Here is a 16,613-nt window from a genome sequence, read left to right on the forward strand (position 1 = left end):
AAAATACATCAATGCGTGGATAATGCGCAGGACAACAACATCCACGCTTGTGGGCTTAAAATACACCGCCATTCATTTCCTCCTGTATCACTTTGTATTGCTTCCTTGTCTTTGCTCGCCCAGTAACCCATTTGTTCAGGGTGCCCAGGAATCTCGCCAGTCGCAGTGAGAGGAACTCTTGGAATACCCAGGCCAGGGCGAAATACATGAAGCCAAGCAAGACCAGGAACAAATCATAATCCAAGCTCATGTAGCTCAACTGCATCAAATCATACAGCCAAGCTGCCGGGCCTGCAATCATATATACAGTCACTGCCAGGCTCAGAATGATGGTTGTGATGAATGGCCCTGCAAAAAAGTCAGTTTGGTTGAATTCAGCCTTGGCGGGTTATGAAGGGTACTCACCATTCTCCCACAGGGGGTGCCTAAAAGGAGGTCCTGCGTTTAGGATTACTCCGGAGAAGATATACTCAAAGCATGAAACCAGGAACAGTGCAGTATTCTCTGAGCTCTTGATGCTGGTTTCGTCATGGCTCAGCTGCGGCGGCACGTACCAAGACTGCTCCCTGACTGTGACGTATGTGATGGCTTGAATTAGGATGCTGACCCCCATTAATCCGAGCAGAGGAACAAGGACCTTGCGGGAAACAAGGTCCGCTGTTGGTCGCTTTCTGCAAAGCCTTTCCGCCGGCCCAGCCCAGCCCATAAAGACAGCGATGGGAAGGATGAGGAGAAGGTCGATGAAGAGGAACTGAAAGTCCCCCAGATTCGAGCCTTTGGAATAGAGGAAGCTGACCGATGTGAACTGAATTGCCGAATACAGACTCATGTACTTGAAACAACTGAAGCTTGTTACAAGAGCCGCCCGCCCCTCTCTGCCAACTGGTTAATAGGGGATGGGTTGAGAGCAGCAAAGTATTAAGCTTACCTGATGACTTCTAGGACACATCGTATGTCGAAGACCTGCGATGTGAATGGTGCGGCAACCGAAGCCTCCGCCTGCGACAACGAAATGCCCACATCCGCAGCCTTTAGAGCGCCGCAGTCGTTTGCGCCGTCGCCACAAAAGCCACATGAATAATCTATGCTTTGTAACTTCTCAACCAATTCGTGCTTTTCGTCTGGTGACATCCTAGCGAAAACTTTGCCTTTCACGAGCATCTTGGTAGTTGTTAGACCACTTCGCAACCAACGTGAATATGAGTAGACGTACCTTTGATAATAAGTCCGCCGGGGCGTAGTCGACTATCCAGCGGAACACATCGCCGCTTACAGCCAGAGAGTAGTTTTGCATATTGGAAATGTCGTAGGGAAGCGAGATGTCGCCTTCTGGTGGCGCTGGAAGCGGCTGTTCATACTTAGCACAATTTTGCCCAAACACAAATGATGATGATGGTATTGCCAGGTCTTACCGTCAGACTTGTACTGTCGAGACAATAGATGCTGTTGTCAATGCTCTCCCACTGCAACTCTGCCGTGGGATCCCGAGAGTCACCTAACTAGGGTCAGCCTCATGGCACGAAAAAAGTCCTCGGACTTGCGCTGACTGACCATGAAGAAATCGAGGCACATAGCATTGCGCATGGCGGTCAAGAAGGCCGCACTCTCTGGCAACACTGACAGCCGTTAGAATGTTATCGCCTGTTACCATCACAGTGGCAATGTTGGAATCTTTGAGTTCCTTCAAAACTCCCGCTGTGCTTGGCTTCAACTTGTTCTCAAAAATGATGAAGCCAATGAAATCAAGATCTCGCTCAACTTCAGTACGGGTCATCTTTTGCGCCTTAACCCAACTCAGCCGGTTAAGATGTCGTGTTGCGCAGCCGATCACACGATAGCCCTTGTGAGTATAGTAAGAGAGCAACTCGTCATAATCCTTTGGAACTAACGGGATTATTCATTAGTTTGTGGTGCTGACATGGGCAAAAATCTTGCTACTCACTGCTACTAGGCCGACATATTTCACGCATAGCTTCTGGTGCGCCCTTGACGAATATGTCACCATCCTTCTTCCCAAAGTGTCTCACGATAACGCTGGATCTTCGGAGCTGCGAGACAAACTCAAACGACTTGAGAACGCCTAGTTGGACAGATCTCTTTACGCCTTGATTAGCTTGCAATACTCATAGTTATATGTCGTCAAAGACTTACATCTGGCGGGGAGGCAATCGAAGGCGAAAGACTTCCGTATTCTTCTTCTTCACCTTCCACAACATTGTGCTTCCCTTCTTCAAAAGACCAGCCTGTAAACTCGAACATTTTGAGATCTAGGGGATCGCCAACAAGCTCGCCGTCAACAGAGCGAAGGGAGTGACATGTTGCCATGGCATGGAGAGCGGCTTGCAAGATGCTCTGAAAAGAAAGGCTTGTCTCTCGTTGCTCGAAGAGATGGGGCTCCGAAATTACATCACTAAATTTATGCTCGTCCACTGAAACAACTCGAACTCCAAGGACATCCAGGCCGTCTTCTGTTAGCGTGCCTGTCTTGTCGAAGCACATGATATCGAGCTTTCCGCCGACGTTCACTCTCTGTGGGCTGATGCAGAAGATCTTGGCCTTCTTCAAGCGGGCAAGTGCAAAGTTGGTGCCAATAGTTAATGTTGCAGGTAAAGCTGGCGGCACAACAATGGTTATAAGATCAAGGGCACGAACAATGATCAAATGCCACTCCAGCTGCAGCCGGATGAAGTTGATGAAAGAGGTGATAAATCCAAGCAGGGCAACAACGGCCATGACACTGATATACCTGAATGAATCGCGATAAAACTTGAATCCTGAGGGCTTGGGGAACAGCATGGATCGCACGAGAGCACCCTTGGTAGTACTGAATCCGATTCTGACAACCAGCGCCAGAGCAACTGCATCACCACCCAAATCTTCTTGGGGACGCCTTGCTCGAATGATTTTTGTTCCACAGAAGAGAAAGTGGCGTGCAACTTCAGGAGAAACGGACGAAGCAGTAAGGTCGAGTTGTGCCAGTGTACTGTCCGTCGCTGGAATCTTCGAAACAGGAACAGACTCTCCCGTAAGCATGCTCTCATTGACGATACAGTCACCTGTAAGCAACAAGCTGTCGCTGGGAAGCTGTGACAGGTTAGGGTCGCTTAATTCGTAAACATCACCAGGAATAAGATCGCCTGACGAGATGTATGTCCCTTTGAACGTTAGCGGTGGCTCGTATCAAACAAGCTCTGGGTATACTACTTACAAAATCCATTCCGAAGAACTCGGACGTCGCATTCAAAGCGAGAAATTTCGCGTAGTCGTTTCATTGTCTTTTAAAGTCAGATATGTATACCCATATGAAATTTAGGTGAATGAAGAATTGGTACTTACTGCCCGGGTTTCAATGAGGGTCGTCGCTATGCTTCCAACTGACATGACGAAAATGCATATTGCGTAGTAGTAATATGAATCCAGTGACCAAAGAATGATACTAGCAATCTGGAATATGTAGAATGGATGCAGCACCTGGTTGAATGGTCAGCTTATGATAAGAATCAGGAAAGAAAATATACTCTCATTGCAATTGCTATCAGTGAATCTCTCTGGGGGGGGGGGGGGTATTTACCTCGTCAACGAGCAGCTGGCCCACAGATTTTTGCTCTATGTCAATAAGATTGTTTCCAAAGATGGTCTCGCGAGTCGATTTCTCGTCACTATCAAGACCGGTCCGTACAGCTTGCATATCGGTCCAACCGGGATCTTTCCATCCACTCAATAGAACGAATTTATCCTTGAGAGGGTGGTAACAAAATCGAACGTAACGATAATTGAGCGATCGAAGGTCATCGACGACAGGATCATTATCATCATCCAGGCCATAAGATAAAGACTTCTCTGGGAGTCCAAATATAGAAGAAAGGGGCTGACCGTAGTCCTGAATTCGCACTTGTTGAATTTCCATCTCCCCCCACTGATTCTCAATCACAACCCAGCTGCAGTCTCTTAGAGGACAGGCCTGCCCTAAGAGAGAGATGTACAGCCTGGGTAGCCATCTGAAGACTAGATAGGCAATACCTCCAGTCAGAATGCACACGGCGATATACGCTATATAGCCTGCGATTCTTGTGCGGAATCCAGCAATTGCAATTGTCAGATCCTCACTCTCCACGTAAACTTTTTGACTCGTGCGATTGAACGGATGTGAGCTAGCAGTGGTAATGTTGCTATCTCTACGAAGAAGATGCGCGTGTACAGAGGTACGCGATTGCGTCGAGGAACATCGATGAAGCATATAGTCGTGATTGTAAGCCAGGAAGTCGTCATCCGCCGAATGATCGTCATCGTCGTCTAGCGCCGATATGGCGAATTCGTGGTTGTCTCCTGGTTGGATTTAGTACTTTAAGAATGTCTAATAACACATGAACTTCTACCAATATTCCGTACCTATGTCATTGTTCGTCTCATCGTTCTCGTAATAAACGAAGCTGGTCGTTGAATCGGCTCGAGTTCGACGATGGGAAAATGCCGAGACACTGCTTGGAAGGCTTTCGGCAATGGGACCAGAGTAGAGCTGTAAGACAGTGGTTAGCAGTTTGTGATAGTGATACTGGACTCCTTCTCAAACTTCCACTTGCCTCATCGTGTGCCATCTCGACATCGTCAAAGATACCCGAGCTACTCTGATTGCTGTCGGGGCGTAAATATGGAGGACGTGGACGAGCCGGAACAGCAGCCGGCCCACCAGCCGGGGTTGCTGATGCAGTATCACGGTGATCCATTGCGACTGTCTATTCGAGACTACGGTTCATGACGGAGATACAAGAGAAAGGCCGGTGGGAAAGGATATGATGTGAAGGGCGACTTGATCCAGGACTCTTGACTAAGTCATACTGCAGAGTCATACGAAGTTGCCGGTGACAGATTATCGGTGGCAAGCAGGCCAGGTATCACCTACGATGCACAGCGCTCTCGGGCGCCGGTTGTACAGACTGGATATCGCACCGGTACGTGAGTTAAAGAGGGTTCGATTTCGCTTGAAGCATCAACGCGCAGAAGAAGCGCGATAAGAATATGACAATCTAGGTGCAGCTACCTTAGTCCCAAGAAGATATGGCCTAGGAATAAAAAGTACTAGGTGCGTCTTGGCACACCGATAAGTTGCGATAAGCCTTGCGGTGAGTACATTGGGTACATGTAGCAGGTGCCTCGGAGGACGAGGCAACTTTGAAATAGAACGGGTTCATTCATCATGGTTACTATAACAATTAATGGTCTTTATGTATATCCTCGCAGGAACGGTAACTAAATTTAATTAAATAATATCAATATGAAATATAATCCCCTTGAATATTGGCAAATTCTCTAGTCTTTGTCAATGTATTCATTTTATTTTTTATTTATTAATAATCTTTTTTTAATAAAAAACATGCATCGAGTCCTGCGTAGGTACTAAGGTAGACACTGCGTTAACTCTTGTACTATAAGGAATAAATACATTAGTGTCAGTGGGATATTACGCAATTATTAAATAAAATCATAATACTTACTTAATGCCCTGTTTCTTTAGTATAAATAAGTTACTTTCTTCTTTAAGATTAAACCTTAGATAGTTATATAATATATATTAATTAATTATAAATTTTCTATAGTTATAAGCCTAAAGATATATAATAAAATAAAATATTAAGCTTTTAAGTAATTTAGTATATAATTATTAAAAATTAAAGCTATTATTATAGTTAAAGAGGAAGTATTTAATTTAAAATTAAGTATTATAATTAAGGGTTTTTTAATAAAAAAGTAAATTTTAAAATTAAAAAAATATAATAATTAATATATTTAAAATATTAACTTAAGTTTTTAATAGCTTTATTAAGGCTTAAAAAATATAAAGCTTTTAAAATTAAAAAGTAAGCTTAATTAAAAGTTATTTATAAAAAATATATATTTTATAATTAAGTATATAAAAATATAGTAATTTATTAACCCTAAAGGTATAAATAATCTTAAGGTTTTTAAAAAATTATTAGTTTTTTTTATAAATAAAAAGTATACTTAAATTTTTAATAAATTTAATATAATAATTAAATTTATATTAATTTTAATATTATTAAAGTTTATAAAAACTTTAAGTATAATTTTATAATAAAATAATAAAGTTTTTTAAATTATAAAAATAAAAATATTAAATATTAAAATAAAGTAAGAAATTAATATTAAGTATATTAAATATTAAGAAAATAAAAAAAAGTTTAAAATTATAAGTTTTTTCTTAAATATTTAATAATAATAATTTAAAAAAAGGTTTTTATAAAGTAAAAAGCCTAAGTTAAGTATAAAAAGTTTTTTTAAAATTTTTTATAAATTTTTAAGTTTTTTATTACTTTAATTTTTAATTAAAATAAGTAAAAGACTTTAAATATTTATTAAAAAGTTATAAAGTAAAAAAAAATATAAAATTAATTTTAATAAATTAATAATTTTAATAAAATATATAATAAATATATTAAACTTAAAGTTTTTAAAATTATAAAAGTAAAAGTAATTAATAAATTTTTTATAATATTTTTATTTAATTATTAAGTTTTTTAAATAATAAAAATTATTAAAGTCCTTAAATAAAAGTAAAAAAAAAACTTTAAATTTTAGTAAGTAAATTATTAACTTTATTTAATAATTTTATAAAAATTTAATTAATTAAGGCTACTTTAATTATAGAAAATTATATATAATAATTATATAAATTTTTATATTATAAATTTTTTTTAAAAAAAATTATAAAATAATAAAAAATTAAAATTTTAATACTTTAGTAATTAATTAACCTTTATTAAATACCCTAGCTACTTTTATATATACTTTATTAAAATTAAAAAAACTTAGTAAATTAAGTATTATAACTTTATAATATTCTTTAGCCTTAATTTAAAAATAGCTTCTAAAGGCTAAATTATATATAAAAAGTTAAAGAAAAAGCTTAATTAATACTTTAGGAAAAATATTAAAAAAAATTAATAATAAAATAACTAAAATAAAAAAAAATAAAAAAAATAAAAAAATCATTAAAGAAAAAGCTTAATAATAAAAAAGCTTATTATAATTAATAATATAAAACTTAAATTATAAATAAATTATATTCTTAAGGTTAATAAAATAATTATATAAAAATTTAAAAATAAAAAAATAAAAAATATTATAATTTATAACTTAAGATTAAATACTTATATATTTAATTATATAAGTTAGTTTAATTAAGAAGAATTTAAGTAAAATAAAAAAAAATATTAATAAAAGTAATTAAAAAAATTATTAAAAAAATTTTTATATAAAAATAAATAAATAAAAATATATTTTTATTATTTTTATAATATTAATATAAAAAACTTAAATTAAAAAAACTTAATTATTATATATAATAATAATTTATAATATTTTTATATATATAATTAAAATTATTTATATTTTAATTTTAAATTAAAATTAATTTAGAAATATAATAAAAAAACTAAATAAATTCTAAACTATATATTTATATATACTTACTAAAGTTTATAAACTAATATAAACTTAAGTTTTAAAAATAAAAATAATATTATAAAGGTTATATTTATTATTAAGAAGTTTAGTAAAGCTATAATAACTAAGTTAAAGAAAAGCTATACCCTAGCCTTTAGTTTAAAATCTAGAATTAATCTATAGCTTAACTTAATTAGCTATAGCTAACTAAGTTAAACTTTAAAAATTTAAGCTATAAAGTATAATTACTAATTAAGGTTTAAGACTAAACTTAAAATATATAAAAAGGCCTAAATAATAAGGTTTAAGTATAATATAAGCTTTAAGCCTATAACTTATAGTTTAATAACTTAACTAGACTAAATAAGATTATTTTATTAGGTTATAAAAGGCAGTGATAATTCTATTTAAAAATAAATTACATATATAATGCAAAAGACTACTTAATAAAATAATATACCTTATATAAAAGTAATAAACCCTTATAATAACTACTATAAAATAAGTTAATAGCTAACTAAAGTCTATTATAAATAGTTATAATAGCTAAAGGTAATAAGAAATTAATAATAATTACTGCTAAGATAATAATTATTACTGCGAAAACTTATAATCTTAATATTATTAATATTATAAAAAAAGTTTACTAAAGCCTAAAGAATAAATAAAGTAGAAGAGGGTAACTTAAACTAATTATAAAAGAGAAAATGTAAATTAGCTAGGCTAGCTAATAGCTATTAAATAAAAGTTTAATAATAATTATTTTAATTTTAGCTCTTAGGTAATTTATCCTTTATACTTAGGAAAGAAAAATAATATTATTATTTTTAAATTTATATATAAATATAAAAATAATTTTATTTAATAATTAAATAAAAGTTATAAATATTAAAAATTAAATATATTTTAAATATATAATAATTTTAAAAATATTATAAAAATATAAAAGTTTTTAAAAAAATTATATATTAAAAATAAAACTTAAATTTTTTTTTTAAATAACTTTAAATTAAAAAAGGGAGTTAGTAATTATTATAATAAAATTATAAAAAAGGAAAATTATTATTAAAAATACTTTTTATATTTTTTTTATATATATAAATATTATTTTTACTTATTAATTCCTTTAATTAAACTTAATTTAAAATTAAAAATTATATAAAATTTTATAAAATATTATAAAAAAAGTAATAATATAATTTATAATAAAGTATTAATAGTTTATTATTACTAAGTATATTTATTTAATTATAATTATATTAATTAGTAAAAAAAAAGTTAATATAATAATTTTAAAAATACTTATATTATTTATAAAAATAAAAAAAGATTTTTAATATTATTATACTAATTATATAAGTTATAAAATATTAAAAAACTTTATTAAAAATACTTTAAGTATTAAAATAAATAGCCTTTATATATATAAATATAAAATTTATATATTAAGAAAAGTAAAATATAAAATCTTAAGGGTATATATTACCTTTAATACTTAAAGCCTTAGGAGAAGTTATTTTAACTAATTTATAATTAATAAATAAAATAAATTATAATAAAAATAAGTTTTAGTTAATTTTTACTTATATAAATACCTTAATAAAATTCTTTTTTTTAAGTTTAAAAAAAATATAAAGTATATATTTTAATAATTTTTAAAAAATTTTTAAACTTAATTTTATATTAAAGTTAAGGTTATTTAAATTAATAATAAAATAATATTTATAAAATAACTAAAGTAAAATTAAGTAATAAATTTATAACTCTTTAGTATTTAATTTAATAATTTTAAAATTAAAACTTTAGTATTAATAACCCTTTAGTAAAATAAATATATTAAAGTAAGTATAAGGGTTATTAAAAAAAAGAAAAAATAATAATATTAAATATAAAACTTTTAAAAAAATTATAATTAAAAACTTATTATAATATTATTTATTTCTTTAATAAAACCCTTATAAAAATAAATTAAAGTTAAAAAACCTTTTTTAAGTTAAAGTAATTTTAAATAAAGTAAAATAACTTTTTATTTTAATATTTTTTATTTAATTTATAACTAAGGCTTTTATATTTAAAAATCTATAGCTATATAATATATTTTATAATTAAATAAGCCCTAGAGTATATAAAATTATATTATTAACTTAAGTAATTTAAAAAGAAAATATATATAAAATATTTTATTAAATATAAGGCTTTAATTTAATATATTATTTAAGTTCTTTTACTAAAAACTAAAAAGCTTATTTAATTAGTAAATATTTATTTTAATAAAACTTAATTATATAATAAAAAAAAGTTATAAAAAATTATAATATTTATTTTAATTAAGCCCTTAAAAATATTAAAGTTAAAAATATTTTTGGTAAAGTTAATAAGAAATTTATTTAAGAAATAAAGCTAAATTATAAGTTAAGTATTTTAAACTTTAGAAATATATTAATAAAGCTTAAGTAAAAAAAAGTAATAAATTAATTAAATTTTATATTATACTTAAGGGAAATAATTATAAAATTAAAATTATTATATTTTTTATTATTTTAAAAAAAATAATTATAAAATTAAAATTATTAAATTTACTACTTTTACTTTTATTATTATAAAAATTATAATTAATTATAAAAAAATAAATAATAAATTATCCTTTTATAAAAAACTACTATTTTTATAAATTAAAATAAAAAAAGCCTTAGTTATTATTAATAATAACTATAATAATAAGTAATAAAAAAAGCTAAATTTTTAACCCTTAAAAAAGAAATATAATAAATAGTAAAATATAATAATAACTTTATTAAAATTCCTAAATTACTTAAGAAGTATTAATTAAATAATAATAAGGCTAGTAATTAATGAATTAAAAATAAAAATATTAAAAAAAAAGAATTAATATAATTTTAATAGCTAATATATTAAATACTATAGTTAAAAAGGCTATAGGCCTAAATTAATATATTAAGAATTTACTAAGGCCTTTATATAATTATTATAAAATAATATAAAATTTATATTATAAAAACTAGTTTTAAAAAAAAAAGTTATAATATAATATATAATAAAAATATTTATTAAAAAAAACTTAAAAAGTATATTATAGAAAAATTTATTACTTTTAAAGTAAGTTTTTATATCTAAAATTAATAAAAATAATATTATTATAAAGTTTAAAACTAAGCTTATAATTTAAAAAGATAAGTAATAAAATCTATAATAAAAAACTTATATAATAATACTTACCTTTAGTTTATTTAAATTATTATATATTATTTATTATAAATATAATTATAAAATAAAGTAATATAATATTATTAATATATTTTTAAATATAATATTAAAAAAAATATTTTTTACTTTATATTATTAAAATTTCTTAAGCTAGGGAAATACCTTAAGGTTTTAAAAACTTTATATAAACTTAAAAATACCCCTAGGCTATAGTTTAATAAAATTATAGGATTTTTTAAAAATATAAGGTTTAATTAATACTTTAAGAATTATTATATTTTTATATAAAAAAAAATTTTTTTATTAATAATATAATTAACTTATTTTTAAAGGGTTAAAAAGAAAAATAATAAAAAGTTTATAATAAATTTATAAATACTTTTAAAATTAAGGATTTAAAAAAACTTTATTAATTTCTAAGGATTAAAATTATTAAAAACTATAAAAAAAAGCTTTAGTTATTATAAGCCTTATATATAGCTTAAATAGTTAATAAGCTAATTAAGTATAAAATTAAAGGTTTAAAATAGTAACTAAGTATATTATTATTAAAGAAATTATTATATTTATTTAATTAAGCTTATAATAAAACAAATTATATTATACTTTTATTATTAATTATTTATTATATTCTTTAATTATAGTAAAGCTTAACTTAATATTTATAATAATAAAGCTATTATAATTTTTATATAACTTATTAAAGTAATATATTACTATAATAAAAATATACTTTAAATATACTTTTATAATAAAATCTTTTTATATTTATTATATTATAAAAATTAAGAAGTTAATATTTAACTATAATATTAATATATTATTTATAAATAACTTAAAAATTAAGAAATTATCTTAAGAATTTATTTTTAAATTATTTAATAACTTTATATTATAAAAGTTATTAAAGTAAATTATAATTATAATTTTAATAACTAAAGCTAAATTATTAGCCCTTAATAATATAATAAAAAAATATATTTAAAAAATTATTAAAAAAAATAAAAGTAAAAGTTATAAACTAAATAATTATTTTTTATAATAATTAATAAACTATTTAATTTATATATAATAATATAAAGAAATTATATAAAAAAATTTACTATATTAATATATATTATTATTAACTTTAAAAAGTAATATTATAAAGCTAGCTTAAAGTTAAGTATTTTAAATTAAGGGAAATAATAGTAAATAATTTTATAAAAATATTAAATTATTAATTTTATTAAAAATTTATTTAATAGCTAAGAATATAATTAAAACTTTAAAATTAAATAAATCCTAATATAATTATTAATAATATTAATAACTAAGAATATTATTAATTACTAAATAAGATTATTTTTAATTATTATAAATAATTATATATATAGTTTTTATAACTTTTATATATTAAAGTAAAGATTATAAAGCTTATATATATAATTAAGTATAATAATTAAATAAGTAAATAAGTTATTATTTTAAAACCCTTTAAAAAAATTATAATTTTATAATTATAAAAAGTTATATAAAGGCTATATATAATTAATAAAGCAATAGTAAAATTATTAAATTAATAGCTTTTTAATAAAGCTAAATTTAACTTAAAAAATTAAAGAAATCCCCTTTAATAATTAAATTAGTAAAAGTATTAAATTTTATTTATTTTTATTATTATAATAGCTTTATTTTGATACTAAATTAATTATAAGGCTTAATTTAAAGGGGTATATTAGTAGGATATTATATAATTATTAGATAAAATTATAATACCTACTTAGTGCCCCGTTTCTCTAGTATAAATAGGTTACTTTCTTCTTTAGGATTAAACCTTAGATAGTTATATAATGTATATTAATTAATTACGGATTTTCCACAGTCAGTCTCTGATCAAAGATCGTTTCTATTTTTATCCCGCCCGAGATTCTCTGCCAGGCAGCAGCAGCACTACAGTCTGGCTGGCCATGACTTAAAAAAGTACGTACCGTCTTTCGCCCTGCAGTCGAGGGTTTCGCGCTCATTCGACGCGCCTCAGGCCTGATCCGCTAGCTAAATTTTCTCGAACCTGAGGCCCCACCACCTCTTAGCCACCGCCAACGCCTCCTCCCAAAACTTTCCGTTTTCACATTCGCACAATCCCCAACAGCCTCAGTTTGTCCTTGTATGATTTTTTGCTTGCCCAGTGAACACCATGGCTGAGCCTATTCGAAACAAGCGGTCCGACGTGTCTACTGCGCCGTGAGTGATGAATTTTTCTCTCGTCTCAGCTGCATCTCAACGGTACTAACTACCCCGCCTTCAGTACACCGCAGAACACTCCGGCAACCAACGCGCCCATATCCTCCCGAGCCCAGCAGCCCGGTGTGGCCAGCATCAAAGAAGGTAACTCAATCCATATGATATTCCCAAGGAGAGCCTATCTAATGAGGTGATTCCCGTGTACAGATGACATGGAAAGGGCGGCTGCTGCCTCTCTCCTGGCGCAAAACCCCAAGCTGGTTCAAATGATCCAAGGACGACTTGGCTCTCTCATTGGACAATCTTCTGGATACATCGAGTCTCTCCCCGCCCCCGTCCGCCGTCGGGTCTCGGGTCTGCGAGCAATCCAGAAGGACCATGCTAAATTGGAGGCTGAGTTCCAAGAGGAAGTTCTCCAGCTTGAGAAAAAATATTTTGCCAAGTTCACTCCCCTTTACGAGAAGCGATCTGCCATCGTCAATGGCAAGGTTGAGCCCACAGAGGAGGAGGTCAAGCGAGGAGATGAGGATGATGAAGAGTCACAAGATGCGGCTGAGGCTGCTGGAGAGCCTTCACAGCCAACCGATGAGGCATCCGAGGCTGTTCAAGGTATCCCTGAATTCTGGCTGTCAGCCATGAAGAACCAAGTCACGCTTGCGGAAATGATCACCGACCGCGATGAGGCCGCGCTGAAGCACCTTATTGATATCCGCATGGAGTACCTTGACAAGCCCGGCTTCCGTCTCATTTTCGAGTTTGCCGAGAATGAGTACTTCTCAGACAAGACCATCACCAAGACATACTACTATCAGAATGAGAGCGGCTACGGCGGTGACTTCATCTATGACCATGCCGAAGGTTACAAGATCAACTGGTACCCTGGCAAAGACTTGACAGTCCGTGTCGAAGCCAAGAAGCAGCGAAACAAGAGTGAGTGTCATCATTATTACCTTGGCTAGTGTTGCTCAACGCTAACTTATATGCCGTAGACACCAAGCAGACCCGAATCGTTAAGAAGTCAGTGCCGACGGAGTCCTTCTTCAACTTCTTCTCCCCTCCCAAGCCCCCCACCGAAGACGCTGATGCGGACGACGATGTTGCCTCCGATATCGAGGAACGTCTCGAGCTTGACTACCAGTTGGGCGAGGATATCAAGGAGAAGTTGATCCCTCGTGCCGTCGACTGGTTCACTGGCGAGGCTCTTGCGTATGAGGAGTTTGACGAGGAAGACATGGACGGTGCCGATTTCGATGATGACGAGGATGATGAGGACGACATGAGTGAGGACCACGATGACGATGAGGAGTCCGATGAAGACGTGAGTTTTCTTATCCCTATACCCCTTCAGCATCTGTCTATAATGGGGCTAACAAAAATGATACAGGACGAGTCAGGAAAGCCTAAGCAAGAGGCTGCCGAGTGCAAACAGAGCTAAGCAACAAAATCTGCCAAGGTTTTAGAGGCTGGGAGCTTTCAATATTTTAGAGGGAAGGAAACCGAGGGAAAAGATGCTCAAGTGGACAAGGACTGAGAGGAATGGCGTATCTGAACTAATGACATCGCTATATGTTTTTTTGTTTCATTGGTGATCGTCTCCAAAAGAATGTTTTGTTTGTCTTTCGCGTACTAGGAGATTCATCTCGATAATAGTAACAGGTACCAGGGCAATACTTGTTTGTTTTTTTCTAATAGTTTAATAGGGAATGATTTCTTGTGGTTTTGGAACATGTAATCTCTTCGTAAAGATGAAGCTGTGGTATTCAGCAGCGCTCTTTTCTTTTACTAGCTGATCTAACATCTCTCCGCTCATATATGTAGTAGCTCTCCTCTTGAAACTTCCACCCACATCTAGTTTGCTTACTTCTTCCTCTGCGGCAGTGCCTTCTGCGCCGTAGTCTCTTTCGGCAGCTCTTTAGCAAAGGGGATAAAATCAGGGGTTCCAGGCAAATACTTCCTGAGCACCTCTGGTACACGCAGACCCTACATTGATGTCAGAAAACCGTTATTGGCCAAGGACAGTTATGGAACGGATGGGGCTCACCTCTTCTGTTTGGTAGTTCTCAAGAACACAGCACAGAGTTCGTGTTGTGGCGCACAGTGTTGAGTTTAACAAGTGAACGTACTTCTTCTTGATATCTGTCTGGGTCTTGGTTCCACAGCGAATCTCAAGGGCGCGAGATTGGTAGTCAGTGCAGTTGGAGCATGACACGAGCTCCTTGTACTCTCCTTGGTAGGGGAACCACGCTTCCAAATCCAGCTTCTTGGAGGCAGCATCGTTGAGAGCACCAGACACGATAGCAACAACCTGATATGGCAGGCCGAGAGACTTGTAGAACTCCTCTGAAGCAGCAATCATGTCGTCAAATGCTTCCCAGGACTTCTCTGGGTCGGCAAGGAGGAATTGCTCGATCTAGGAAGGGAATCAGTATTTTTTATCGCAGCTAAGTGAGTAAAGTGAGATTACCTTTTCGAACTGGTGAACACGGTAGATACCCCAGGCATCTCGGCCGTGGGAGCCAGCCTCTCGTCGGTAGCACGTGCTATAGCCAGCATATCTATCGCCGATTGTCAGCGAAGCAACTTTCATCTAATGACTGCAGCCTGAGCTTACTTGATGGGAAGGTCCTTGGGCTGGAGCCACTCGTCGGCATGGAACGCAGAGATGGGCTGCTCAGACGTGGCGATGAGATACTTGTCGTTCTTCGAGTCTCCGTCCACGACCTTGTACAGCTGCTCATCGAAATCGTCCAATTGAGCAGTCTTAGCCATGTAGTCCTTGAGCATGAACTGAGGCGCCTGGAGAGCAGTGTATCCCTTCTGGGTCAGGAATTCGAGACCGTAGTTTACCAGCGCCTGGTTGAGAAAAACTCCCCACTGGCGAAGGAAATATCCACGGTGGCCAACGACCTTGACACCTCTGTCAGGGTCATATCCGTCAAGTCGGAGGAGGACCTCGTGGTGAGACAGGACCGGTCGCTTCTCTACGGTAACGCCCTCGGGGGCCCACGTTCGCTGAACTGCGTTGTTGTCCTATCGCGCGGTAAGTTAGAGGGCGACAGAGTATAGGATAGATGGCTGATTCAAGGGAAACGTACCTCATTGTTGCTCACGGGCACAGAGTCGGCAACAATGTTGCCTACTGACCTGACCTTGGCCTTTAGCAGCACATCCTTCTCGGCTGCCGACTCGATCAGAGACTTCTTCTCCTTCTCCAGCTCAATTTTTTGCTTGAGAAGATCGTCGGCGTTCTCCTTGGCCTTTGCGTCGTGTCGTCAGCATACTGATCAGTTAGAGCAGCAGCTAGATGGACCCTACCTTCTTCTTGGTCGCGATCTGCTTCTGGACGTCGTTTATCTTGCCATTTAGCTGTGTTGCGCTGTACTGGGCTGCGAGGAACGGCGTTAGCATATCTGGATTTGTCGGAACCGGATCAAGAGAAAATGTTTACTTCGGCGGTGGTCCTCGAACAAGGCAATGATCTCGTCCACAACCTCAACATTGGCGAAGCGCCGGCGTTGCGATTCACGAATCTTTTCAGGGTTTCCGCCCCGCTCGGCGATGAAGTCGTTGACGTCGAGCATGGTGCACGAGCTTGGGCCGGGTTCGCTTTTCGGGTCGTTGTTTGAATCTCACGAGAGTTGCAAGTTCAGGACCAAAAAATATCAAGATAAGTGTGACTAGTCTGGGCTCAAGAGATGTTGATC

General features: G+C 32.4%; 3 protein-coding genes across 3 annotated transcripts; 1 reads left to right on the forward strand and 2 right to left on the reverse strand.

The window, feature by feature from the left end:
- Positions 1–55: 55 nt before the first annotated feature.
- Positions 56–4,724, reverse strand: Triagg1_1932 (uncharacterized protein; the record flags this gene model as incomplete). The annotated part of the gene is made up of 13 exons (XM_062896057.1): positions 56–348; positions 406–875; positions 929–1,161; positions 1,214–1,348; positions 1,413–1,495; positions 1,552–1,884; positions 1,943–2,096; positions 2,152–3,155; positions 3,209–3,275; positions 3,337–3,471; positions 3,572–4,326; positions 4,390–4,516; positions 4,554–4,724. 13 exons carry the CDS (start codon positions 4,722–4,724, stop codon positions 56–58), a joined length of 3,960 nt encoding a protein of 1,319 aa, XP_062758788.1.
- An 8,138-nt stretch (positions 4,725–12,862) lies between these two features.
- On the forward strand, positions 12,863–14,344 carry Triagg1_1933 (uncharacterized protein; the record flags this gene model as incomplete). Its single annotated transcript, XM_062896058.1, has 5 exons — positions 12,863–12,909; positions 12,974–13,053; positions 13,117–13,839; positions 13,899–14,227; positions 14,294–14,344. 5 exons carry the CDS (start codon positions 12,863–12,865, stop codon positions 14,342–14,344), a joined length of 1,230 nt encoding a protein of 409 aa, XP_062758789.1.
- A 422-nt stretch (positions 14,345–14,766) lies between these two features.
- Triagg1_1934 (uncharacterized protein) lies at positions 14,767–16,490 on the reverse strand (the record flags this gene model as incomplete). The annotated part of the gene is made up of 7 exons (XM_062896059.1): positions 14,767–14,889; positions 14,951–15,319; positions 15,374–15,464; positions 15,521–15,939; positions 16,005–16,166; positions 16,225–16,295; positions 16,358–16,490. The coding sequence occupies 7 exons, from the start codon at positions 16,488–16,490 to the stop codon at positions 14,767–14,769; spliced, it is 1,368 nt and encodes a 455-aa protein (XP_062758790.1).
- Between the last annotated feature and the right edge of the window lie 123 nt (positions 16,491–16,613).

This window comes from Trichoderma aggressivum (assembly GCF_033847375.1).
Source record: "Trichoderma aggressivum f. europaeum strain CBS 100526 chromosome Unknown scaffold_005, whole genome shotgun sequence".
Classification (NCBI taxonomy): domain Eukaryota; kingdom Fungi; phylum Ascomycota; class Sordariomycetes; order Hypocreales; family Hypocreaceae; genus Trichoderma; species Trichoderma aggressivum.